The sequence below is a fragment of the Gopherus flavomarginatus genome, chromosome 22 (assembly GCF_025201925.1).
Source record: "Gopherus flavomarginatus isolate rGopFla2 chromosome 22, rGopFla2.mat.asm, whole genome shotgun sequence".
In the NCBI taxonomy this organism is placed as follows: domain Eukaryota; kingdom Metazoa; phylum Chordata; order Testudines; family Testudinidae; genus Gopherus; species Gopherus flavomarginatus.
The window spans coordinates 18,774,135-18,799,566 of record NC_066638.1 but is presented as its reverse complement, the minus strand read 5'-3'; the positions used below and the strand labels follow the sequence as shown (position 1 = coordinate 18,799,566).

Sequence of the window (25,432 nt, the reverse complement as noted above, 5' to 3'; positions counted from 1 at the left end):
AAAAAAGCAAACGTGATTCTGGGATGCATTAACAGGTGTGTTGTAAACAAGACACGAGAAGTCATTCTTCCGCTTTACTCTGCGCTGGTCAGGCCTCAGCTGGAGTATTGTGTCTAGTTCTGGGCACCACATTTCAAGAAAGATGTGGAGAAATTGGAGAGGGTCCAGAGAAGAGCAACAAGAATGATTAAAGGTCTTGAGAACATGACCTATGAAGGAAGGCTGAAGGAATTGGGTTTGTTTAGTTTGGAAAAGAGAAGACTGAGAGGGGACATGATAGCAGTTTTCAGGTATCTAAAAGGGTGTCATCAGGAGGAGGGAGAAAACTTGTTCACCTTAGCCTCTAATGATAGAACAAGAAGCAATGGGCTTAAACTGCAGCAAGGGAGATTTAGGTTGGACATTAGGAAAAAGTTCCTAACTGTCAGGGTGGTTAAACACTGGAATAAATTGCCTAGGGAAGTTGTGGAATCTCCATCTCTGGAGATATTTAAGAGTAGGTTAGATAAATGTCTGTTAGGGATGTTCTAGACAATATTTGGTCCTGCCATGAGGGCAGGGGACTGGACTCGATGACCTCTCGAGGTCCCTTCCAGTCCTAGAGTCTATGAATCTATGAATCTATGTGCAGGTCATAGTGGATGGCTTTGCTGCAGTGGGATTCCCTAACTGTGGTGGGGCGATAGATGGAACCCATATCCCTATCTTGGCACCGGAACACCAGGGCAGCCAGTACATAAACCGCAAGAGGTACTTTTCAATGATGCTGCAAGCACTGGTGGATCACAAGGGACATTTCGTCAACATCAACGTGGGATGGCCGGGAAGCATTCATGACGCTCGTGTCTTCAGGAACACTACTCTGTTTAAACGGCTGCAGCAAGAGATTTACTTCCCAGACTAGAAAATAACCACTGGGGATGTTGAAATGCCTATAGTTATCCTTGGGGACCCAGCCTACCCCTTAATGCCATGTCTCATGAAGCCATACACAGGCAGCGTGGACAGTAGTAAGGAGCTCTTCAACTATATGCTGAGCAAGTGCAGAATGGTGGTAGAATGTGCATTTGGATGTACACTCACCAGAGGTCCCTTCTCCAGCTTCATGGTCCAGGATACAGCCTTGGGAGGGTTAGGCTATTTCAGTCAGGCTGAGGAAAAGATCCTCGGTGTTGAGGAGAACGGTGTGCTGTGTGCTCTCTACAATCTCGTCCTCCTCCTCCTCCTCATCTTCCCCACCTGCAAAATCCTCAGGCATGGCTGAGAGTACCCCCTCCTCGGAATCCACAGTCAGAGGTGGGGTAGTGGTGGCGGCACCCCCTAGAATTGCATGCAGCTCAGCGTAGAAGCAGCATGACTGTAGCTCTGCACTGGACCATCCGTTTGCTTCTTTTGCTTTCTGGTACGCTTGTCTGAGCAACTTAACTTTCACGCAGCACTGTAGTGAGTCCCTATTTTGGCCTCTCTCCATCATGCCCATGGAGATCTTTTCAAATGTTTTGGCATTTTGTCTTTTGGAATGTAGTTCTGCTAGCACGGAATCCTCTCCCCATACAGTGATCAGATCCACTACCTCCCATACAGTCCATGCTGGAGCTCTTTTTCGATTCTCGGACTGCATGGTTACCTGTGCTGATAAGCTCTGCATGGTCACCTGTGCTGATCAGCTCTCCACGCTGGGCAAACAGGACTTGAAATTCAAAAGTTTGCGGGGCTTTTCCTGCCTACCTGGCCAGTGCATCCGAGTTCAGATTGCTGTCCAGAGCAGTCACAATGGTGCACTGTGGGATAGCTCCTGGAGGCCAACACCATCAAATTGCATCCACACTAACCCTAATTCGAACTGGCAATGTTGATTTCAGCATTACTCCCCTCATAGGGGAGGAGTATAGAAATCGATTTTAAGAGCCTTTTATGTCAAAGTAAATGGCTTCTCTGTGTGGACTGGTGCAGGGTTATTTCAATTTAACGCTGCTAAATTCGACCTAAACTTGTGTGTAGACCAGGCCCAAGGCTGTTGACCCAAGCTGAGAGGCTTGCTTCAAAATGCTGTGTAGACATACCCATAGTGACCTTTAGTCCCAGTGAGCTCTTGAGCAATGTGTTGGCCCACTGTTCACCAGTCACCTCTAGAGAGACTTTAACACCACAGTGTGTGTATGCATTACAGCAGCGAACAGAGGAGAAGAAAACACGGAGAGTTTGCTGGGAACTTGCAAGTACCAGGAGGATGAAGGAGGTGACTGCTAGCAGCCAGCATGGATTTACCAAGAACAATCATGCCAAACCAGCTTGCTTTCCTCCTTTCACAGGGTAATTGTTTTGTAGGATAGAGGGAACACAGTGGACATAATATACCTGGATTTCAGGAAAGCTTTTGACACAGTTTCACTTGACATTCTGATAAGTAAGCTGGAGAAATGTGGGCTTATGCAGTGTCATCAGATGTTGGCTACGTGTATGTGTTCTCTCTGCGTGCTGCACTGGATCTGGCCAGATAGCCCGTACAGCAGGTTCTGATCAAACTGCCCAATAACCACAGACTTGTTTAGTAGCCAAGGCACCTGGCCAGGTTTATTGTTAACAAAGCACAGTCCTAGTATCCTGTAGATTCTACAGGATCACTAACACATATATGCCCATCACAATGGACTAGCTCAGTCAGTGGCAGGACTTTCCACTGACCCCTGGCCAGCCAAAGACACTTCCAGTCTGAGACTCCATTTTATACTCTGATACAAACAAGTTATGTATTGCCCCTCTGACATGGTCAGTTACCCCCCTCTGATGTAGTTAGTTACCACCCATTACCTTGTACTTGTTGGTTTGATCAAAACATATCTATCCATCACACTGTCATCCTGACCTTATCTCTAACACAGGGTCAGTGAATTTTTGTATCATCCTTGGGGCATGTGTTTGTACCATACTTGGTATTGGGGTGTTCTGGTACGATCCTTCCGGAAGTGTTTGCGTGAGTGTCCTGTGCCCAGCATTTCTCAGGAATGTGTGTTTTTGTAATACCAACCCTGTTCTTGCCAGATCCTGTGAGTCTGAATGCAGGCAGAGCCTGACTCTGCTCACAGCATGTCTCTTACTAACTTTGCTTTATATTAGCAAGGCTTGACCACTACTTTAGTTCAGGCTACAGACTGGACCTCTGATACAAGAGCTTATATCTCAGGCTCTCTTTCTGTTACAGGCAGAATTACCATTAAGTGGACACATAATTGGTTAAACAACCGCAAACAAAGAGTAACTATTAATGGAATGAAGTCAGATTGGAGGGAGGTCTCAGGGGGGTTCCACAGGGATCTGTTCTGGGTCCAGTATTGTTAAAAGTCACTGTTAATGACCTGAATGTGGGAATAGAGAACATACTGATCAAATTTGCACATGACACAAAGCTGGGGCGGGAAGTTGCTGACATTTGAGAGGATAGAGCTAAAATTTATAAATTGGAGAACTGGGCTGTAGATGAGAAAATGAAATTCAACAAAGACAAATGTAAAGTGGAAGAAAAACCAAATGCACACATACAGAATGGGGGATAACTGGCTTGGCAGCAGCACTGCTGAGAAGGATCTGGGCGTGGTGGTGGATCACAACCTCAAAATGAGTCAGCAATATGATGCTGTTGCAAAAAAAGCAAAAGCAATTTTAGGCTGCATTAACAGAGGCACAGCATGCAAGTCATGGGAGGTGATAGTACCACTCTACTCAGTGCTGGGTAGGCCTCAGCTGGAGTACGGTGTCCAGTTTTGGTCACCAATGTATAGAAAGGATGTAGAGAAACTGGAAAGGATCCAGAAGCAAGTGACAAAGATGATCAAAGGGATGGAATGCAAGTAATATGAGCAAAGGCTGAAGGAACTGGGTATGTTTAGTTTGGAAAAGAGGAGATTGAAGGTGAACATGATAGCAGTCTTCAAATACTTGAAAGACTGCCCTGAAAAAGATGGAGAACAGTTGTTCTCTCTTGCCACAGAGAGAAGGACAAGAGGCAATGGGTTCAAACTACAGCATAGCTGATTAAATCTCAGGATAAATTTCCTAACTGTAAGAGCAGTAAGACAATGGAACAGATGCCTCGGGGGGTTGTGGAAGCTCTTTCACTGGAGATTTTCAAAGGGAGGCTGGAGCCAACAGTCTTGGATGGCTTAGACACAACAAATCCTGCATCTTGTCAGGGGGGTTAGACTGACTAGATGACCTTTGTGGTCCCTTCTAACCCTATGAGTCTATGATTGCTGTCCAGTTGCAATGGCTATGGGAACCAGAACTTTGCATTCGCTGGCCCAGATCCTAGGCTGTTATGTAAATCATCTCTGATGCCCTGATCTTGGGGCTGTCAAGCACTAAGTCAGTTCCCAAGAGTAACACAGAGTGGTCCAATGCTGCTTTAAGTTGTACCGGCTTACAATGGCCCCAGGGCTGTTCTGAGAGCTAGGGATTGTCAGGCACTAGGACACCCCAGGCCATGTCTTCTTTCCTCCAGTCTTAACCCCTACACCAGTGCCTGGTAGAGGGTAGGATAGGAACCGCTAGGATGCCTCAGCAACTTCTGAGGATCCCCTTGCAAAACAGAAGTCCTAGTGTGGCTGGGTTCCCCGGGTTTAAGTCTGTTTAGTACTGGTGTAAAGATGCAGAGCTGACTATTTTACTGGAGAATCAGCTCCTGAGGCCTTTGTGCATCAAAAATCCCAGACTTTATGTAGCAATTAATTTTCCTGGACTTGTAAAGAAAAAGCACCCTGTGCACAGGCCAGCCCTGCTGCTGGGAAAGATGCCATTCAAGTGCTGTTTGCTTCCTGACTTAACCACGGACAAGGGACCGGTTTCCTACTTGGCCTCCAGAGGTGAATTGTGTTGTCCTTATCTCTTTCAGGAACACAGCCATTAGAAGCAGAGTTCCTTTGATGAAATGCTACTGCTAATGGCTTTTCAGGGACACCCAGTCTTTGCTGTCAATTTGCTTTTCCCCCATGTTTTAGTTTATTTCTCTTTTCCTTCGCCCTGCTATCACATGACATTTCCTCTTCTCTAATGACTTGGCAGGAAGCTTTTGCAATCCTTTCAGTTCTGCAATTCTGATCAATAGAACTGTGTGTGTGGGGAGGCTGCAGCCACAGGCTGGGATGGATAGGACCTGGAAGCAGACCCAGCAAGCAGAATACGCCAGTGCTCTTCAAAGTTTGGCTTTGGAAAGATCACGCTGCATCCATTCGACTCTGGTAAGCAGGGACTAGCTTTCACTAGTGCTATTCATATGGAATTTGCATTCTAGCCTGAATTTCTTAGAATGGTTTACCTGGGTGAGATTGCTGTACCAAGCTGCCATGCTATTGTCTATCATGTATTGGGGTGACATGGCCCAGTGGACTGGGAATCAAGGGACCAGGGCTCTGTTCCTAGCTTTGCCACTGGCTCGCTGCCTGATGTTGGGCAAGTGGCTTCCCTGCTGTGTCTCAGTTCCCCTAGTATAAAATGGAACTAATGACGCTCATCCTTGTTTGTCAAGTGACTGGAGCTCATTGAATGAACATGAAATATCATTATCCTGGAGACAGAGGTATTGCCTTCGTTCCTGGTTTTGGCCATGCTCTTTTCGATTTTAGAGTATAACATAATAATGCCTAAGTGATGACCCTTCCCATATTGTTAGCCAATGGGTGAGGGAAGCCTGCCAGAGCACCTTTCATCCCAGTGGATCCCAGAGCACTTTATAGGCTACATCCACAGGAATCACTTCATCTGTTGCTGAAATGCAGTCACCTCTGGCCTGAGCTCTTAGCAGCAGCATTACTTAAGAGTTTACAGGAAGAAGCAGAGAGAATGATGGACCCCCACTAAAGCTGCTGGGGGAATTTTTGGTAAACAGAACTAATTACCCAGGTTGGAATCTAGCCAAGACATCTGTAACAGGTGGCTTTGAGAGCTGGTTAGAGCTCTCAGCCTCCTACTTGGTTGAGGAGTCTCAGTCTTTAAAGCCAGTGGGGGCAGAGGGACTCAGGCCCTCCCTCTCCTCCAGGTCCCAGCCCAGAGCCCTGTGCATTTCAACCTCTGAACTGGAGGATGGGGGGGACGGATGGAGGGAGGGGTAGCCCCAAGCAGGGAGTCAAAATGCACTGCCCTAGGCTATGTCCTACCAGTCTGTTCAGTTTGGGGTGTGGCCCCTCCAGTCCAGTTTGTTTAGAGGCTTGCTGATCTCTCTTGGGTCTTGCACAGCTCCTTTGGGCAGGGCAGCCTCAGGTTGGTGAGGGCAAGCCTCACAATGTCTCTGGGGTCACTCAGTCAGTTACCTGGGGTGCTGGGTACATAGGTCCCCTTCACAATCTCCCTTGGCTGGGAAGACAGTGCTCTCTCCCAGGTGGCTGCCTTGGCTGATAGGCTAGAGCTCCTTCCCCTCAGGTAGAGACACAGGCGACGTCTTTATCCTTTGTCCAACCTCCACTCAGCCCCAGGCCCTGCCCCCATTGCACCCCTTACCCCAAGCCCGCCTCTTCCCCACCTAGTTCCGCCCCCTCCCCCAAGCGCACCCCATCCCCACTTCTCCCCCTCCCCCCAGTGCCTCCTGCATTCCACAGAACAACTGATTGCGGTGGATGGGAGGCGCTGGGAGGGGAAGGAAGGAGCAGGCTGTCAGTGGGTGATAAGCAGCTGCACATTTTTTTCTGTGGGTGCTCCAGGGCGGAGCACCCACAGAGTTGGTGCCTATGGGTAGCAAGGCAGCTAGCTCCTGCCTCTTTGCAGTCAGCCCTCCCCTCTCCAGGCCTGGCACTGTCTGCAGGGATACCAGGGTGGGGCTAGCTGGGCCCAAAGACTCTCCTTAACCCCTGCTGTTCTGACTGGCAGTTTCTCTACTTCATCACAACACTGGAATTCATACCCAGATTGAAAAGTGCCAGGGGATCTTTAATGATCACAAGCAATTAGTGCTTCATTTTACATCTCATTCTAGCATCAGGGCCCTCAGCAGAATAGTGCCCCAACATCATCCTCAGCCATTAGTGCAGTCAGAGAAGAGTCTGACCTCTGGAGTGAAATCACCCCTTCTCAGCTCTGCTGAGTAGGCCAGAGGGACTTAGTTGATCATGTATACATCAGCTGGGTCACTTTCAGCACATTGTACCAGGACCTGCAGCACATGTTGTGCTGAGAGATGAGTATGTAGCTGGGATGCACTGGGCACATTGTGCTGGGACACCTCTTCACTGGGCCAGGCTGAGATCCACTGGCCCTGCCATCGCTGGGATGGGAGTGTTAGACGTTCCATCAGGACAGGTACTCCTGGGGCTTGAATATGTGAGGCATAATTCCCCAGGACACATAAGTATGTGTAGCACTTAACATGCTTTACGGATGGGGAAACTAATGGCGACATGGAGAGATGCAGTGATTTTTCCTGAGTCACACAGTGAGTCCAGGGCAGAGCTGGGAATGGAACCCCAGTTTCCACTCCCAGCCTGGTGCCTAGTCCAAGCCTAGATCACACTGAGTGGAGCTAGGCACGTGATGAGCTAGAAATATCTGTTCAGTCTGGGACACAGCCTGATGTGGGCAGACCCTCCAGTGCGCTTGTCATGCTGGTGCAAAAGTTCCTATGGCACAAACCCCTCCTGGCAAAGGGTCTATCCCCAGAGTTCCTTCTTGCCCAATGGATCCCTGACTGCTGGGCAATATTGTAAGTTAGAGCAGCCTTCAGGCTGGAGTTGGAACTGGGACCAGGATGGCCCCTGGATAAGGGAAACAGAAAGGTAACTTAAAGTGACTTTCTTAACCTGACTTCCTAAGCTGCACTAAATGCCTTGGTTGCAGCCGAGGATCTGTCCATTTATGCTGGGATGCACACTCGGTGAGCCAGGATGGCCTGAATGTGCGGCACTCACTGGGCTGCAATGCTCATTCCCTGGACTAGGCCTACAGGATGTGTGAAGAGACAGGACCATGGTTATTGCATTAAATAGGCAGAGAAATCCTTTCTGTTAGAGCAAGTGTGATGCACTTGGAGCGGGAAGCCTCTAGGAACTTGGTAACAATTCCTTTGCAGGCTGTACTCTCCCATATATTCTTACTACAGTGCATAATGCTGGCCTCCTTGGCGCTGTGTATAATGAATACAAAAGGTTTGTTGTACATTCAGCATCAACCTCCATTCACTGTTAATTGGAAGATGGTGGTGGTTTGCCAGACAAAAGCCTAAAGTCCCCTCTCTCAGTCACAGCATGGGCAGCTTTATGCCCACACTGACCTAGAGGGGTCATTCCAGGAGAGAGGATAATTCAGTCTCCACAATCCAATCCTAGGTTAGATGGAGGGATGTACAGAGAGAAGCAACTTCAAAGCCCCTGGTTGATGCAGACAGAGATTTGATTGTATTTCCCCAAAGTGTGTATTCCAGATGATTCCTCTTGCCCCTTGCTTGAATAGTGACCCCTACCCCAACCGCACTGGGGAAGGAAGGCCAGGAGGTGGCCTTGCTTGGAATGATTCCTGGATCTGATTTAAATTAGCACATGATGATTCTGCCTGGACATCTCCAGGCTACTAAATACAGTGCAGCAGCCTCATGAGTGAATCTCTGGGTGCAGCAGACAGGTTGGATTGGAACAAAGCCACAAAAAGTCTCCTTTACTGAACAGGGTGGGGAGGACCAGGCTCAGAGGTTAACCAGCACTGAACAGCATCACCTCAATCCAGAGCCCTCTGCACATGCCAGGGCAGGAGCACTGTCCTGGCTGTCAAGGCTGATGGACTCCTCTGGAAGCAATAGGTGAGTTTGGAGCAAACCTCTAGCTCTCTTTTAGGAACACTCCCCTCTGTGCTGCCAGGTGCTGCAGCCACTGCAGTATCTTCCCTCTGCTCTCTCGTGGCAGTCAGTATAAGGGTTGCTTCAGGGCTGCTGCTGAGTGAGCAGCCTGACTGAGGAACAGCTGGCACCAGACAGCTTCTCTCTGCAGTTTCCCTCAACAGGTCCCAATCTCCCAGCCTACAAACTTCCTCAACTTGGATGTCTAGGAATTACCCCTTGCCCATTTGGGACCCTCCCCCTCCCTGGCCAGGGTTCTTCTAGCAGAGACAGGCAAGTTGCTCTTGAGAGGTGCTCTACGGGCAAGGTGACATTGTGAGGAAAACAGGGGCGTTTCTTTGTGTTTTCCGCTCGGCTCCTGGTGAGGCGTTAGGGACAGATTAGTTTCCTGTATGTTCTCCTTCCATTGATAAATCAGCAGAGACTCCACAGGGCCTTTCCAGAGTGCAACTGTGCCCAGACTCCGAGCACTGCTGTAGAGAGGCTTTGAATACACCCACTGCCACGGGCTGCTTATCAGTAAAACCTGCAATGGAATGGATCTATTTCATGGGGCATGTATACCACACTGCACCCTGGAGAGGGTGCGGGGAGAGGGCTGGGCACCACCATCAGGGGCTTTGATTATGCATTGGTTGCTTCAGCAGGCATCATAGCTCACAGCATGGGGGATATATTAATACAGTATAGTCATGTTACAAGAAACTCAGTATATGTCCCTATACAAACACATCCCTCCCTCAAAGAAATGGGTGAGCTCTTAGAGGTGGAGCTAACGGAGCTCACTGGGCCTACTGTCCCATAGACTATATGTGATTAAATAATGATTCTGATTTCTCTGTGTTTATGTGGCAATAGGTTGTTGCTTGGTCAACAGTAAATGAGAAAAGAGAGGAAGTAACCTATGAGAGAAGGGACAGTGATGCACAATCAACCTGTGGAACTCTTTGCCAGAGGATGTTGTGAAGGCCAAGACCATAACAGCGTTCAAAAAAGAACTAGATAAATTCATGGAGGATAAGTCCATCGAGGGCTATTAGCCAGGATGGGCAGGGATGATGTTCCTAGCCTCTGTTTGCCAGAAGCTGGGAATGAGCGAGAGGGGATGGATCACTTGATGATTACCTGTTCTGTTCATTCCCTCTGGCACACCTGTCACTGGCCACTGTCAGAAGACAGGATACTGGGCTAGATGTACCTTTGGTCTGACTTGGTAGGGCCATTCTTATGTTCTTATGTTCAGTGCAAGTCAAATGGGCCAGCAGCAATTAAAGAGCAACTTCCCCACCACACAGCTCTTGGAAAGAGGCTGAGATTGGAGGGGCAGGTGGGGTAGGCAGATATGAGCTCATAGGGTGACCAGCCATTCTGTATTTTAAAGAACATGGCTTATGTGGTGCCTAATGTCCTGTGATATGACCAGTGTCCAAGAAGGAGACATTAGGATACACATCTGATTTCCAGTAATAAGTATTGGACCACAGAGCAAGTGGGCATAGTATGTAGGTGGGTATGAAACTGGAGTAATACTGAGAGGAGGAAGGAGTGGAGTGGGTGTGGCAGACAGCAGGGTGGGTGTCTGAGGTTGAAGAGACAGAGAAGAGATCAGAGGGGTGAGTGTGCACAGAGGAATGCTGGAGAACTCCTGCAGTCAGAGAGGATATGAGCTAAGAACAGATAGGTGGCCCTGGGGCTTGGCAGTGGCCCTACATGCTGTTATCATATGTTTTGTATTCTTAGAATAAGAAGAAAAGAAGAGGACAGAAAATTTTCTGCTTTGGAAGAATCGGGTCAGTGACACAATGTCCTCGAAGGGGGGAATTAGCACTCTTTCACCCCTGAGTGTCACCACCCTGTCCGCTAATACCTCATGTGGGGTGGACTCTGAGTTCAGATACCCGCTTTTCACCATCTTGTACAGCTTCATCTTCATTCTGGGCTTCATTGCCAATTGCTATGTGCTGTGGATTTTCTGCCGGGTTTATGCTTGGAGGAAACTAAATGAAATCAAGATCTTCATGGTGAACCTGATAGTGGCTGACCTGCTGTTCCTAATCACACTGCCCCTGTGGATCGTTTACTATCACCACCAAGGAAACTGGATTATGCCTACATTCCTGTGTAACGTGGCTGGCTACTTGTTCTTTGTTAACACCTACTGCTCCATCGCCTTTTTGACAGTCATTACATACAACCGATTCCAGGCAGTAACCAAGCCCATCACAGCTGCTCAGTTCCCCACCCGGAGAAGGGGTATCTTCCTCTCTGCAGCTATCTGGATGGTGATAGTGAGCAGTGCTTTGTACTACCTCATTGGCGATGGAACTAATGAGGAGGAGACTCACCATGGCACCATGAAGCGGTGTTTCGAGCGCTATAGCACCACCGACAACACTGTGCCCATCCTCGCCATCCACATTGTCATATTCATTATCTTTGTCTTCATTTTCCTGTTTATACTGGTGTGTAACTTGTTCATTATCAGGACACTGCTGACCAAGTCAGTGCAGCTGCAGAAGAGCACCCGTGTCAAGCAGAGGGCATTCAGGATGGTATGCACTGTCCTCACTGTATTCATCGTATGCTTTGTACCTCACCATCTCATTGACCTCCCCTGGACCCTGACGGTCCTAGAGCTGTGGCAGAAAGAAAACTGTCCATTGCGCCAGCAGATCAATGACGCCCATCAGGTGACTCTATGCCTCCTGAGCACCAACTGCATGCTGGACCCTGTCATCTACTGCTTCCTCACCAAGAAGTTCAGGAAGCACCTTTCAGAGAATCTTAAAAGCATGAAAGGGAGTCGCAAGTGTTCCAGGCAAACCACTGAAACAGCGATTGAGGGCACAGTGCCCATCAATGACCTCCCCACCAACCCCATGAGAAATGAATATAGCCCTGTCTCCTACTGAGCAAGGCTCGGCTACTTGTGTCATCAGCTTCCTCTCACTAAGCCAGGCCGGAGAGGGACACATCAGTGGGCCAGATCTCAGTATTTCCATCAGGAAGAGGAAATATGAGCATTCAATCCCCGTATCCACAAATGCAACCAGAGGAATAGGGACCCAGCAGGGACTGCAAAGAGGCACCTTCTGACACATACTGATGCTTCATGGGACACTAATCACAGCTCAGCTTGTTTTCTTTTCTGTGAAGAAAAATGCCATTGACTTTGTGTCTTTCCCCCTCCTCCTATCTCCTTGTGTGATCTGTCAGCACTTTAACATTGGAAAGCAAGGGAATTGCCATGAAGAGAGCTCACCCTTATGAATGACAGAGAGTCTATGCAATCTGATCCAAGTAACCAGGCTGGGGAGAAGGGGGGTCTGTGAAAGTCGATGGGTAGTGGTGGTGTGCTGGAAACCTCAGCCTTAGCTCCCCCAATCCCTGGGATCCGTATGTGCAGATTTTAAGGCCACCAGGGACCATTATCTAATCTGACCTCCTGCATGTCACCGGCTAGAGAATGTCACCTTATTCGTGGACCCAGCCCAATAACTTCTGGTTGAGCTAGCACATATCTTTCAGAGAGACCGAATATCAACTGAAAACCTCCAAGTGACAGAGGATGATTGCCAGCATAGGAGTTAAGATGGCAAATAAATAGGGTTTTAATGCTTCATCATCATAGCTTTTATTTATTATAGATGAGATTATAAAGGGGGAGTGGCTATTGTCCCTAAGCTTGTGCTGCTGGAAACAAAGTAATGTAGCTGGTTGCTTATTTGAAGACTGTTTTCTGGTATTTTATCATTAATAAACTAACAGCTTGTGGCCACACCCCAGGGTACCCTCCAAACTACTCAACTGCTGCCGTGGTGGTAAGTCCAGTGCAAAAATGTTAAGGGTTTTAAGCTCAGGCATTCAGTCCAGGATGAAATGGATCCTGCTCAGGGGCGGCTCCAGGCCCCAGCACGCCAAATCCATGCTTGGGGTGGCAAGCTGTGGGGGGTGCTCTGCCGGCGCCTCGAGGGCGGCAGGCAAGCTGCCTCCTCGGTTTGCCTGCGGAGGGTCCGCTGGTCCCGTGGCTTCGGCTGACCTCCAGCAGGTGCGCCTGCAGAGGGTCTGCTGATGCCGCGGCTTCGGCGGACCTCCCACAGGCATGCCTGTGGGAGGTCCGCCGAAGCCGCGGGACCAGCAGACCATCCGCAGGCAAGCCGCGGAAGGCAGCCTGCCTGCCGTACTTGGGGCGACAAAATTCCTAGAGCCACCCTTGATCCTGCTCCAAACAGTGCTGGCAGCAGACAATTTGGGCACATAGAAAGCTGGCTATCCTGAGGGTGCCAGGCTTGGTTACAGATCAGAAGACACTCAAGGCTCCTTGTCTAACCCTGAGTTGCTCAATACTAAACTTCCATCAAGCATAGGAAGTAGAACAGAGTGGGGAACTTGGTTGGCTTATACATGAGGTTTTGGTTCCTCAACTTTTCTAGAAAAATTTCCCAGATGGTGATGGGAAAAACTCATCTGCCACATTGACACTGGAAAAGGTTATTTATACCAGTCAGCAGCAGCCTGGTGATACCAGCCAGATAACTGCTAGGAGTGTTTGTGTGGCAAACTCCAAACCTCTCCAATCATCTGACCAACAATGGTATTATATTATGCCCATATTTCACTGAGAGGATTCCCAGCTCTTCGATCCCCAGTCATCACTGGTGGACCACTGAAACTTTGATATTTGTGAGTGGGCAAAAAGTTTAGACTTTTCCTTTCTACTATGGACCTCACAGTGGTCACCCATGCATACAGATGCTACAGTGCAGGACATGGATAAGAACCTGATCAGAACTGCATGTGCCTTTGCCTCCTCTAGGCTAGACTACTGCAATGATCTCTGCTTAGGGCTGCCCATGAAGACGACATAGGAGCTTCTTCTAGTGCAGGTATGGCATCCACTTGGCTATTAGAGCAAACCATTCTGAGTGCCTAACGCTCATGCTCAAACCTTTGCCCTGGACCCCTGTTCATTTGGAATGCAATCCAAGGTAATGTCAATGATCTTAAAAACTCTTAGTGGGCTTACTTGCTGGAGTCACCACCTCACATTTAGGCACAACTGTGGCAGTTATTGGAGGATGTGGTGGCACTCCCCAGGCATGGTGGTAGAATTTTCTGGTTTTGGAGAACTCTCCCATTGGCGGGCCTCCACTACTTGAGTTTTGCAACTTTCAGAGAACAATGAAAGGGGGTAGTGTTTGCTGCAGGGTTTGTTAAGTGTGTTGATTTTGTACTGTGTGTTCCTGGAAATCTTGCAATAGAGACTAGTTTATGGTACACATTGTGGATAACTTTGTACAAGTATGTTTTGCTCCACTGTGCTTAGCTGCTATGGCAATAAGTGCTTGGCTACTAGATGTTTGCATTTTTTATTAAAGGGAAAGACAAAGATATTTGCGCAGGACAGATAATGCACTCCAGTTGGATTTTTTTTAAACTTAACCAAATCATTTAAAATATATCTGTTTAAAAATTTTGCTGCAATTTTTCACTTCTGCTTCTGAGATGACCATTTCAATTTTAGAGGAGGAACGGGATTATACTAACGGGAAACTAAACTGCATGCAGGACAAGGATGTCCTGGTCTGTCTTAGCAAAATGGATCCTCCAGAAGAGTCTTAAATAAATGTAAAACTCTGCCCACTTGAGCTCAATCCTCTGATATTTTTTCTATATTCACAAATAAAGGGGGCAGGGGTGTGAAGGGGATGTGAAAAGAAATGGGTAGAAAAAAAGTGATGTTCTCACCCAGACCAAAAAGGTAGAAATTCTTAAATCAAGCCAAGCTGGATGTTTTGATGAAACAAGTCACACATTTTTAAGATAGTGTAAATGGGGCTATAAGAATGATGTCTGTAATGATGAACAGAATTAGGGGATGAGGACTAGACATAAAGGCCAGAATGGACAATCAGGATCATCTAGTCTGACCTCCTGCACAATTGCAGGCCACAGAACCTCACCCAACACTCCTGCAATAGATCCCTAACCTCTGGCTGAATTACTGAAGTCTTTAAACAATGATTTAAAGACAGAAAATCCACCATTTATTCTAATTTAAACCAGCAAGTGACCCATGCCCATGCTGCAACAGAAGGTGAAAAAACTCCGGAGGAATATTTCTATAACAATGAATAGATATTGGGGTAGAATTCACTCCATAAAGTGACTGTTTAACAGTCATATGAAGAATCAGTATTGTGAAGAGGGTTTCAATTTTTTTTTCAGATTAAGTTTTACATTGTGATTTCTGGTAGGTGAAGTCGGGACCAAATCACCACCTTGCCTGCTGAGAGGATTGATGGTAGCTGTATTCCAGGAGCATAAATACTCTCTCAGGGCCAACTGCAATACCCCTATTTATACTGAGTAGTCCTACTGAAACTAATGGGATTATATGAGAGGTAATGTACGATTCAGTGTTAAGAGTATCAATTTGAGGGCCAGATTATAAAGTACTAGGGACCAGGACTCCCTTTTTAGTTGTGTCTTGTATTGCACTGAACGTTATAATTACTTAACAAGTAACTAATTCTCAATAAACAACTTTCACACTTATTCAACCTGTTTTTCATTTCTCAGCTGAGTGACAGGCTTTTACTAGAGAAATTTTGGTTTGGATGTGCTTGTCCTTTCTTCAGTTGGATTTAGCTAGGGAGGTGCTGGTTTTCCAGTGCCAAGGAATTCTACATGTAGCCAAAAAACTGTGCCAGATTGGCAAAGTTTATCTTTCATTTACCCTTTGGGCTGCTTGCAAGGATATGGAAGATGGAATTAAAGAGTATGTTCATCCACACATCTTTGTTCACATGATCCACTCCATTGTGTCCAAACTGCTGTATTACTGGCCATTGCCAGGGAACAGGTTGAGACTTAACATCAGGGACAAGTCAAGTTCCCCTCCTTATTATTGGCAAAGAGTTTTAAAGATTAACCTGAACCAAAACTCTGGTTTTCAAATTCTGTTAAAGGTGACCCTATGACCCCAAGGTCAGTAACTGTGATAGTCAGCATTTTCCAAACATTAATGTATTAGGAAGTATTATTATTCTTGTTTTACAGAGGGATTTACCCACAGGAAGTTAATGACAGGAATGGGACCACACTTCTTCTTATGTTAGGATACTGCAAGCTGCTTAGGGGAAAAACCCAAAATTAGCAATCAGTAACTAGTTGCTTGTTCCCCCCCACTCCGCCCACAATATCAGTGATCAAGAACAAGAGCACATTTAAAACTGATCAAAGGAAATATTTGTTTTCACAGTGCACAATTAGCTTGTGGAACTCACTACCATGAGATATCTATAAAAGAGCCCATTCTGTGTTCAGTGCAAGGTTTGAGTGGAGTGCAGTAAACACGGCCAACAACCACACACTGAACAATGAAGTTAAGGAAAAAGACTGAATAAGAAACCATTCCCTGAGCATTATCCAGTCTCAGCACAGAATGAGGCAGGGGTCCTGGAGAAAAATAAAATGTGATTATGTAATTAAAGACTGCATCACATGGATATGCATTGGGCAGGTGAATTAGGGTTGCAAGGGCAACAGCAATTCTGGCATTTCCTAATTTCTGAGTGCTTGATTTTGCTTCACATTCTTTCAACTCAGTTTTTGGGTAAGCAATCCATAATTACACGGATGGCCATAAATGTTAGTAAAAAATACTAGTAAAGCAAACGCTGGTTTACTAAGTATACCTCTCAACCTTCAAACCTGCCAGTGGGTGACACAATCATTCAAAAGGTGTGACTAATGACCAAAATGTGGAACACCTGTGTTATGTTACATGTAGTATCAGGACTCACCACTTGGACAAAATCCAGCCAGACTGCTGGGATGATGTGGTGAGAAAAACCTTTTTGCTTTAAGTTCACTAGCTTGTTAAATTAGATATTTTTTACCTTTTATTTCTTTGTAACCAATTCTGACTTTCATGCCTCATTACTTGTAATCACTTAAAATCTACCTTTCTGTAATTAATAAACATTTTATTTTTTTATCTAAACCAGTGTGTGTTTGGACTGAAGTGTCTGGAACCTCCATTTAAGATAACAGGGTTTGTGCATACCATTTTCTATAATGAAATGACGGTCTTTCTATGAGCTTGTACTACACAGAAGGTGAGAACTGGGCAGGACAAGTCTGGGACTGTGAATTTGCTGGTGTCACTGCAATATAATTCAGGAGTGGCTGGCTAAAAGCACTCATAATTCAGCTGGGAGTGATTTTGCATGCTGGAGGCTGTGTGTATATAGACTAGGAGTGGTTGTTCTCACAGTGAAGCCTGTAAAAGGCATCCCAGTTGGAGAGTTGAGGGGACAGAGATGTCCAACAGTCCAGCTTGTACCTTGGGAAATGTCATAAGTATGCTTCTGATCCTCACACTGGTTATCAAGAAGAAAAAAAGAAAAAAGAAAAAGAGGATCATACAGCCCCCTTATTGCATTCCAGTTCTCTGGCTCCCAGTCTGCATCTAGATCCAGTACTGTGACAAGTTATTTTAAAGCTCTGCTCACTATACAAAGTGTCATCTGACTCCAAAGGGCCCACATTGCCAGGTAAGTATTAGGTTGGATCTTACCCAAAATACCACACTGCCAGCCAATCCTTTAGCATCTAAAATGAAAGGTTTATTATAAAGAAAAAAGAAGGAACAAGAAGAGAGTTGTTAAATGGTAAAGCAGTCACATACGTAGATTCAGAGTCCATGTATCAGGTTCTTAGCAGCATTGGTGAGTTTGCTGGCTTGAAAGTCCCTCTGGAGTACATCCACAGCTTGGATGAGTCATTCAGTCCTTTGTTCAGAGCTTCAGATTGTAACAAAGTTCCTCCAGAGGTAAGAAGCAGGAATGAAAACAAAATGGAGATGATGCAGCTGCCCTTTACAGTCCTTTTGCCATGTGTCTGGTACTTCCTTTGTTCCAAACACAAACTCATAGCACATGGCATTGAAAGGCCTTTGGGTTCTCTCCGTAGGCACGCTCTTGCATGCCTTGCTAAGTCATAAAGTGTAGTCCCTGGCCCTTTCAGTCGGTTTATTGTACAGTTGATGTCCCTTAATGGGCCATCAAGCAGGCTTCATGCTGAGGACATTTTGTCAGAGGGTGTCAGCCAGAAACACAGCACAAGTTTGGAAATACAGATATACCCTACTGATCTATAATTGATAATACAAACGTGATACAAACATATAAACAAGATTATCATACTTTGTAAATCTTAACATTTTCAGATACCTATACCTTACATAGCATATCTGGTCAGATTCCTTGCAATTTTACCAATATTGGTATCAACACTCTTACAAAGTGACCCACATATTCCATACAGCATCATACCTGATACCATACTAATGTGGAGAATTAGAAGAATTCTTCCACTAACTCCGCCTCAAAGAATTATTGCACAACAGTGATAATGCCACACACAATTACCACGTCCTCACATACAGTCATAAGAAAAAAGAATTATCTGACTAGACACCCTACAATGGATGAAACTACACTCTTAATAATTACATCGATTGTCTCAGGAAAAAACTGACTGTGAAATCCTTAACATCACATCAGCACAATCTCTTCACCACTGAAAGGACAGCAATACAGTCTGCGAAATCTTACCAGCAAAGAGTGATTCAATCAATCGACAAAGAGGGTTCCATTGTAGTCCTCAACCGTGATGACTATTTTACCAAAGTCAACTAACAACTCCTACTTTACAGAATTCAAAGAAGACGCCATATCACAATTTACCAAGGAATGTAAGGATAGTATCCAATCCTTCTCCAAATAACTCCAAGAGAAACTCTACAACCTCATCTCCCATGAACCTACCCCGGGGGTCTTTTTGCTTCCAAAATACATGAACAAGGGAACCCAGGCAGACCCATCAGATCTGGCCATGGCACTCTTACTGAAGGAATATCAGTACTCATAGAAAGCATCCTCAAAACACTCACCACACAAAGAGCCATCTTCCTCCAGGAGACTACTCACTTCCTCCAGAAACTCTGCAACATTAACAACCTCCCTCAGAACATTATCCTTGCCTACGTATACACCAACATCCCTCACAATGATGGCATCATTGCCTGCCTCCAATATTTACAAGATAATGAACAATATTCAGATATCCTCCCCAAACACATTGCCAAACTCTTCCATTTCACCCTCACCCATAACAATTTTACATTCAAGAACAAACATGCTACTCAAACCAATATGCCAACCTCTTTGTGGGCCACCTTGAAGAAGAAGAATTTCTGGACAAATGCACCACAAAGCCAATGATATACATCGATTATATTTTCATCCTCTGGACAGAGGACCTTTATAGATATCCGCCACAACTTCAATAACTACCACTCATCCATTGAACTCTCTCACATTAGTGTCAATTTCCTGGACAGCAGGACTAGCTTGAACAATGGAACCCTACAGACTACTATATAAACAAAACCCACGGATTGCCACACCTACCTGACAGATCCAGTAACCAACCAAAACACACCAAGAAATCTGTTATCTACACCAGGCACTCAGACACTACAGGAAAAAGTCTGGGATATACACCTTAACACACACTTAAATCCATCTTCATCAAACAAGGACACTCCACCAGAGAAGTAGATTGTATCATGGAATGAGCCACTCAAATACCCTGATAGAACCTGCTTCACTACAGAAATAAAACCTCCTCCGACCACAAACTGCTAATCCTACTACCCCACACTGGAACCCATATGGGGTATCATCAAACAATTACAACCAGGGCCGGCCTTAGGATTTATGGTGCCCTAGGCGAGATTATTAAACTGGTGCCCCTGTGCCTGATCTGCTCTTAGCAACACAAACATAAGCTTATAGTATTGGAAAACTTGCCACATTCACATTATTAAAACCAGTTTAACTTAATTAAGCACACTGTAATGCTGATGGACTAGCACTAAAGAAGCAGCACTATAGAAAAAATTCTGATATGACAGAATGATGCAAATAATATATTTTTTTTAATTTATCAAAATTTTATTGGAAATTTATATGAAGAGGTATTGAAACAAAGATTTGTTTTTAATTAAAAGCAATCTTTCTGGCTTTTTTGGCTGCAAAATCAGTAATAATGTCATCGTATGACAAAGTCGTGTCTTGTTCGATCGCAAGAATAGCAAGACCAGTCAAGCGTTCCTGACTCATTGTAGAGCGGAGATAGTTTTTAATGAGCTTTAGTTTTGAGAAACTCCGTTCTCCTGATGCTACTATTACAGGAATTGTCAGTAAAATACGAGTGGCAATGTACACATTAGGATATATGTCAACAAGTTTGCGGGTATGAATAAACTGTACAATGTCCATCGCCGATTTTGCATGTGGCAACATTGATGACAGTGTACTCAATTCTTCGTACAGTTCAAGTCCATTTAAATCAAAACTATCACCGTGCTCCAGGAGGCTCTCTAGATTCTTGCACTTTGTCATTAGTTGCTCTAGTTTTCCTATTTTCTTGAATTTAGTTATGTCATACAAAAATCCAAACTGTTCATGGTGTACTTGCAAGGTATTAAACCTTTCATCAACAGCAGATACTGCTTTATCCATCACAACATTAAAAAATTCAACCTCAAATTTCTTTTCTGGATCGTCTATGGGCATGATCTGCTGTACAGATTCTTCATAAAGAAGTGTTCCTGGCCTTTTTAACTCATATTAACTATGTATTTACTTTATGAAAGTTGGAGAAAACATTGTGAAAATGTAAAACATTGGCTGCCCAACTTCTGGGCTGGCAAAAGTTATACTGACTCACAGGGGAAAAAAAAAAGCAGGAGAACCTTAGTACAACATATGGTCACTCTATACCAGGGGTTGGCAACCTTTCAGAAGTGGTGTGCCAAGTTCACTGTAATTTAAGGTTTCTCGTGCCAGTGATACATTTTAATGTTTGTAGAAGGTTTCTCTCTATGTCTATATTATATAAATAAACTATTGTTATTATCTGAGGTCTTGGCCACCGGTCCTGCTCAGGCCACTGCCAGCTGAGTAAATGAAACCCCAAACCGGCAGCGGGCTGGTGGCTGGAACCCTAGACAAGGATCCCAGGCCCTGCTCAGCCCGCTGCTGGTCTGGGGTTCTGACCACCAACTCCTGCCAGCCAGGATCCCGGCTGCCAACCCCCTCTCAGCCCGCTACCAGCCTGGGATTCTGCTCACGCAGGCTGGCAGGAGGCAGAGTGGGGCTGGCGGCTGAGCTCCTGACTGGCAAGGGGCCGGCAGCCAGAACCCCGGAGTAGCAGTAGGCTGAGTGCTGCTGGCACCCCAGACTGGCAGCAGACTGAGCCACTCAACCCCCCACCGGCCCTGCTCAGCCCGCCACCAGCCCGCTCAGCCCGCTGCCGGCTGAGTGAATGGAACCCCAGGCTGACAGCAGGTTGAGTGGTTCAACTGGCCTGCTCAGCCCACTGCCAGCCTGGGGTTCCTTTGGGGTCCCCAGGCCAGCAGCCGGTGCTGAGTGGGGCCGATTGCTGGTATCCCAGCTGGCAGTAGGGCAGCAGCCGGAACCCCAGAGCAGCGATGGGCTGAGCCGCTCAGCCTGCTGCTGCATACCATCAAAAATCAGCTCACCTGCCACCTTTGACACGTGTGCCGTAGGTTGCCGAACCCTGCTTTATACACTAGTAAGGAGATGAGCATAATACAGTTGTTGGAGGGCTCTTATCAGGAGTAACAGGCTATAGGAAAGTCAGTCAACATTTTTTGTGTCTCTGATGAAAACTGTCCCACTCCCTGCCTCAAACCAAACCTGTCACTAATAATTGTCAACAACTTAATTTTCTGTTTTTGGCTAAGATATTGATTTAAAAAAAATTGAAATTGGATTCAGGATTGTTAGCAAGAATTTTTGGCAAACAAAGTTGTTAAATGACAATCTAAATGGCAACACAGTACTGCTTTCATGCTCGGCTCACCCCCCAGCCTGTTGGTCCAACAGCTGCAGTAGTGGAGGAGATAGGTGGAAAACTGCAGGACCCCAAAATCCACCTCTTGGGGTGCAGAGTGGCAACAGCAGCAGCAAACCCTCAGGTCCAATCACACGCCAATGGGCACCACCGCCAGCCAAAAAGACCATGGTGAAGTTAGCACAGCATCTGATCTCAGGGACAGGGCACCCATGGAGCCACAGCAGCTCATCCTGCCCTGTGCAGCTCCCCTCGGATGAGACGGATCGCTGACAGCTGCCAGCCGGGGGAAGAGACGCTCCCCAGCTAGGGTGATAGATCCAGATGTCCTGATTTTATAGGGCCAGTTCTGATATTTGGGGCTTTGTCTTATATAGGCACCAATTACCCCCACCTAGAGTGACCAGACAGAAAGTGTGTAAAATCAGGACAGGGATGGGTGGGGGTGGGGGGGGGGTAAAAGGAGCCTATATAAGAAAAAGACCCCAAAATTGGGACTGTCCCTATAAAATAGGGATATCTGCTCACCCTACTCCAATCCCCTATCCTGATTTTTCACACATCTGGCTAACCCCAGCCAAGCCCTGTGTGACATTCCAATTCTGGCTGCCTGCCAAAGAAGTGAGTTACTTTCACTCTCATTCTTGAGCAGGCAGCCAGCAAGCCTCCCCTCCCCTCCAGCACCTCACCCAAACCAGCCCTGACGGAGGGGAGGGAGGAGAGAGAGAGGGGTGCTCCTGGGGAGGAGGGAGAAAGGAGGGGGTGCTCCGTGGGGCAGGGGGGAGAAGAATGGATGTTATGGGAGACAACAAAGGATACTGGTTCCAAAGCCACAGCCTCACCTGACCTCAGCTGGGGGGAAAGAGTCACACTCACAGGTGAGCTCCTTTCCCAACCCTACCCCCACCCCTTCCCAGAGACCCCAGCAGCCAATCCCATTCCTCAGACTGTGCTGCATTCGGCTCTCTCTAGGACCCAGCAGCCCTGCTTCTACACTGTCTGGGCTGCCTGCAGAGTGGTGCCCTCAGGCAGAATGAGGCCCTATGCAGCTGCCTATTCTGCCTATGCCTAAGGACGGCCCTGATTACAACCCATTCTCATTGGGAGCCACCTCTGAAATAAATCTTTCCTGAACCCCCTCTTCCGGCCTTCAAACAATCCCCCAACCTCTCCAAGCTCATCATCCAAAGCAAGCTCCCCACAGACCAGGACAGCAACTCATAGCAACATTAGACCTTGCCAAGACAACAGATGCAAAACCTGTAGACATACCTTCACTGCTACAACGACCAACACTCCTCACAACACACCTTTCAAGATCCATAGGTCCTATGTATGCCTATCACATGTGATGTACCTCATCCAGTGCATTAATTGCCACAACAACAACTATGTGGATGAAATGAGACAATCACTATGCTCTCAAATGAACTCACATGATAAGATTTTAAAAAACAAAAACACCTGTGACAAAGTTCCTCCTCTACCTTGGTGGGTCCTGTGCTAATTGGCGGATTTGCTTGTCTCAGAGATCTTCCCCTCTGGTGGAACCCACAGTCTGGGTCAACTCCTCCTGTGTCTGATCAGGAGCTGGGAGGTTTGGGGGGAACCTGGGCCCGCCCTTTACTCCAGGTTCCAGCCCAGGGCCCTGTGGATTGCAACTGTCTATAGTGCCTCCTGTAACAACTGCATGACAGCTACAACTCCCTGAGCTACTTCCCCATGGCCTTCTCCAAACACCTCCTTTATCCTCACCACAGGACCTTCCTTCTGGCGTCTGATAATGCTTGTATTCCTCAGTCCTCCAGCAGCAGCAGCAGCCGCACTCCCACTCCTTGCACCTCTTGCTCCCAGCTCTTCACACGCACACCATAAACTGAAGTGAGCACCTTTTTAAACCCAGGTGCCCTGATTAGCCTGCCTTAACTGATTCTAGCAGCTTCTTGATTGGCTGCAGGTGCTAATCAGCCTGTCTGCCTTAATTGTTTTCAGAAAGCTCCTATTGTTCTGGAACCTTCCTTGTTACCTTACCCAGGGAAAAGGGATCTACTTAATCTGGGACTAATGTATCTACCTTCGAACACTCTCCTGTAGCCATCTGGCCTGGAGGCTGCAGGAAGGCAGAGGGCTGCAACTTCTGCTGCTGCTGCACACTGGCCCTCCTTGCTGCTGTTGCTGTTCTCCCAGCTGCTCCCTTGGCTGGGCCAGACACCACCACTTCCACCCTGCCCCCCACTCCCTTCTCTGCTACCCTCTAGTTGGCTGGCTGCTGATCCCCTCACCCCCAGTTGCTGTTGTTTTTCCACCTACAGCCCTGGGGGGAGGGCAAGGCTGCTAAAGGCCTGCTTCCCAGGGAAGGAGGGGAGTGAGGGACCCCAGCTCTTGTTGCTGAGGACACCACCATCTGAGCAGGGTCCCTCCTGCCTGGACACCAGACTGCCACTACCTGGAGCTGCTGGAGCTACTATGGCTGTTGCTGGGGAGCTGTTGGAGCCCCGAGGAGAAGGAGTAGGAGGAGAAGAGGACCACCCACTGCTGGAAGACCGTGTGAAGACTTTTCTGGACGGAGTATTTTTTCGAACTGTGCTCTTGTGGTGGGGGTTTGGACTGTGTCTGTTGGGACACTGGAGGTGTGGCATGGAGCCTGCCCCAGGTCCATCCGTGTTCCCCTTCGCCCCCACCACCATTGTTACCCCCTCCACCACCCCTGCTGGCTGTTTTCCTTCTGTTTTGGCTTCTTGCCTTTGGGACTGAGCTGCTTGCCTGGCTCACCATGCCCACTTGCACCATTTGAACCTGCAGCAACAGCAGCCATACACTGACTTTTTGCACAAGTGCCCGTGGGCGCACCCCCCCCTGGACTGACCCCTTTCCTTTGACAAATTTGTCCACCCCACCTGTTTCCCTCCGCGGCCCTGATTGTCCTGCCCCAGCCCTGCAGCTAGCCCCGTGGTCCCTCCACCCCTTCTTAGCTCGCCCTTTTCCCACCCTGTGTTTCCCCCAGCCCTGACTGGTCCCTTGCCTCGTGCACCCATGCCCCCTCCCATGTGCTTGTGCCCTTCCCCCGTTTGAGTTTGCCCTTGTTCACTGCAGCCCCTTATGCCTTTATCCCCCCATATTCCCTAGTGCAGCTAGAGGAGCCGGAATTCCCTTCTGAGTCGGTGACCTGCCACCCTCCCATCCCTAGGTCCTTAGTTGCTCCTCACACCCCTTTAGCCTTCCCTTTCTGGCACCCTCCTCCCCTGCCTGCAGCCTAGCGGGGAGGGGTGGTCGCCTCCTCTCCTTCCCCTCCCCTCGCTGTTTGTCCCCCTCCCCGCTCTTCTTATGGCGGGGGACCTGGCAGGGGAGACCCTTCGCGATGCTCCCACTGCCCCTCCTCCACCTACCCCTGTGTCCATTCCCCAAGCCTCTACCTCGACCGCCACTGCCGATCCACCTACCACCGCCCCTGCTGGGGCACCGGCGGAGGTGAGTACCCAGGAGACCTCCGCTGCTGCCACGTCCCTCGCCCCTTCCAATTCGGGGGGAGCCCCCCAGCCAGTGGGAAAGGTTGGAGTGGGAAGAAGGGTAAGGGCCCCGCTAAAAAGACCAGGCCCTCCATGGCAGGGACTACCCCGGCTGCCGCAGCCCCGCTACCGGCCGTAACGCCCCACCCTGCTGCTCCCTCCA

The 25,432-nt window shown here is 47.5% G+C and overlaps 2 protein-coding genes across 14 annotated transcripts in view; both read left to right on the top strand.

The window, feature by feature from the left end:
- Window positions 1-16,817, top strand: part of PTAFR (platelet activating factor receptor) — a 566,600-nt gene extending 549,783 nt beyond the window's left edge. For 3 of the 11 annotated variants that reach the window (XM_050932357.1, XM_050932354.1, XM_050932355.1), the window contains 3 exons: window positions 5,059-5,234; window positions 8,643-8,773; window positions 9,668-16,817. In XM_050932357.1, the coding sequence (XP_050788314.1) occupies window positions 10,612-11,721 (1,110 nt within the window). In that variant the 5' untranslated portion in view covers window positions 5,059-5,234; window positions 8,643-8,773; window positions 9,668-10,611 and the 3' untranslated portion in view covers window positions 11,722-16,817. The other 8 variants (XM_050932356.1, XM_050932352.1, XM_050932353.1 and 5 more) reach the window with 8 other exon arrangements.
- Window positions 16,818-22,449: 5,632 nt separating this feature from the next.
- Window positions 22,450-25,432, top strand: part of SMPDL3B (sphingomyelin phosphodiesterase acid like 3B) — a 241,181-nt gene continuing 238,198 nt past the window's right edge. For all 3 annotated transcript variants that reach the window (XM_050932338.1, XM_050932339.1, XM_050932337.1), the window contains exon 1: window positions 22,450-22,641. In XM_050932338.1, the coding sequence (XP_050788295.1) occupies window positions 22,557-22,641 (85 nt within the window). In that variant the 5' untranslated portion in view covers window positions 22,450-22,556. The remainder of the gene's footprint in view (window positions 22,642-25,432) is intronic.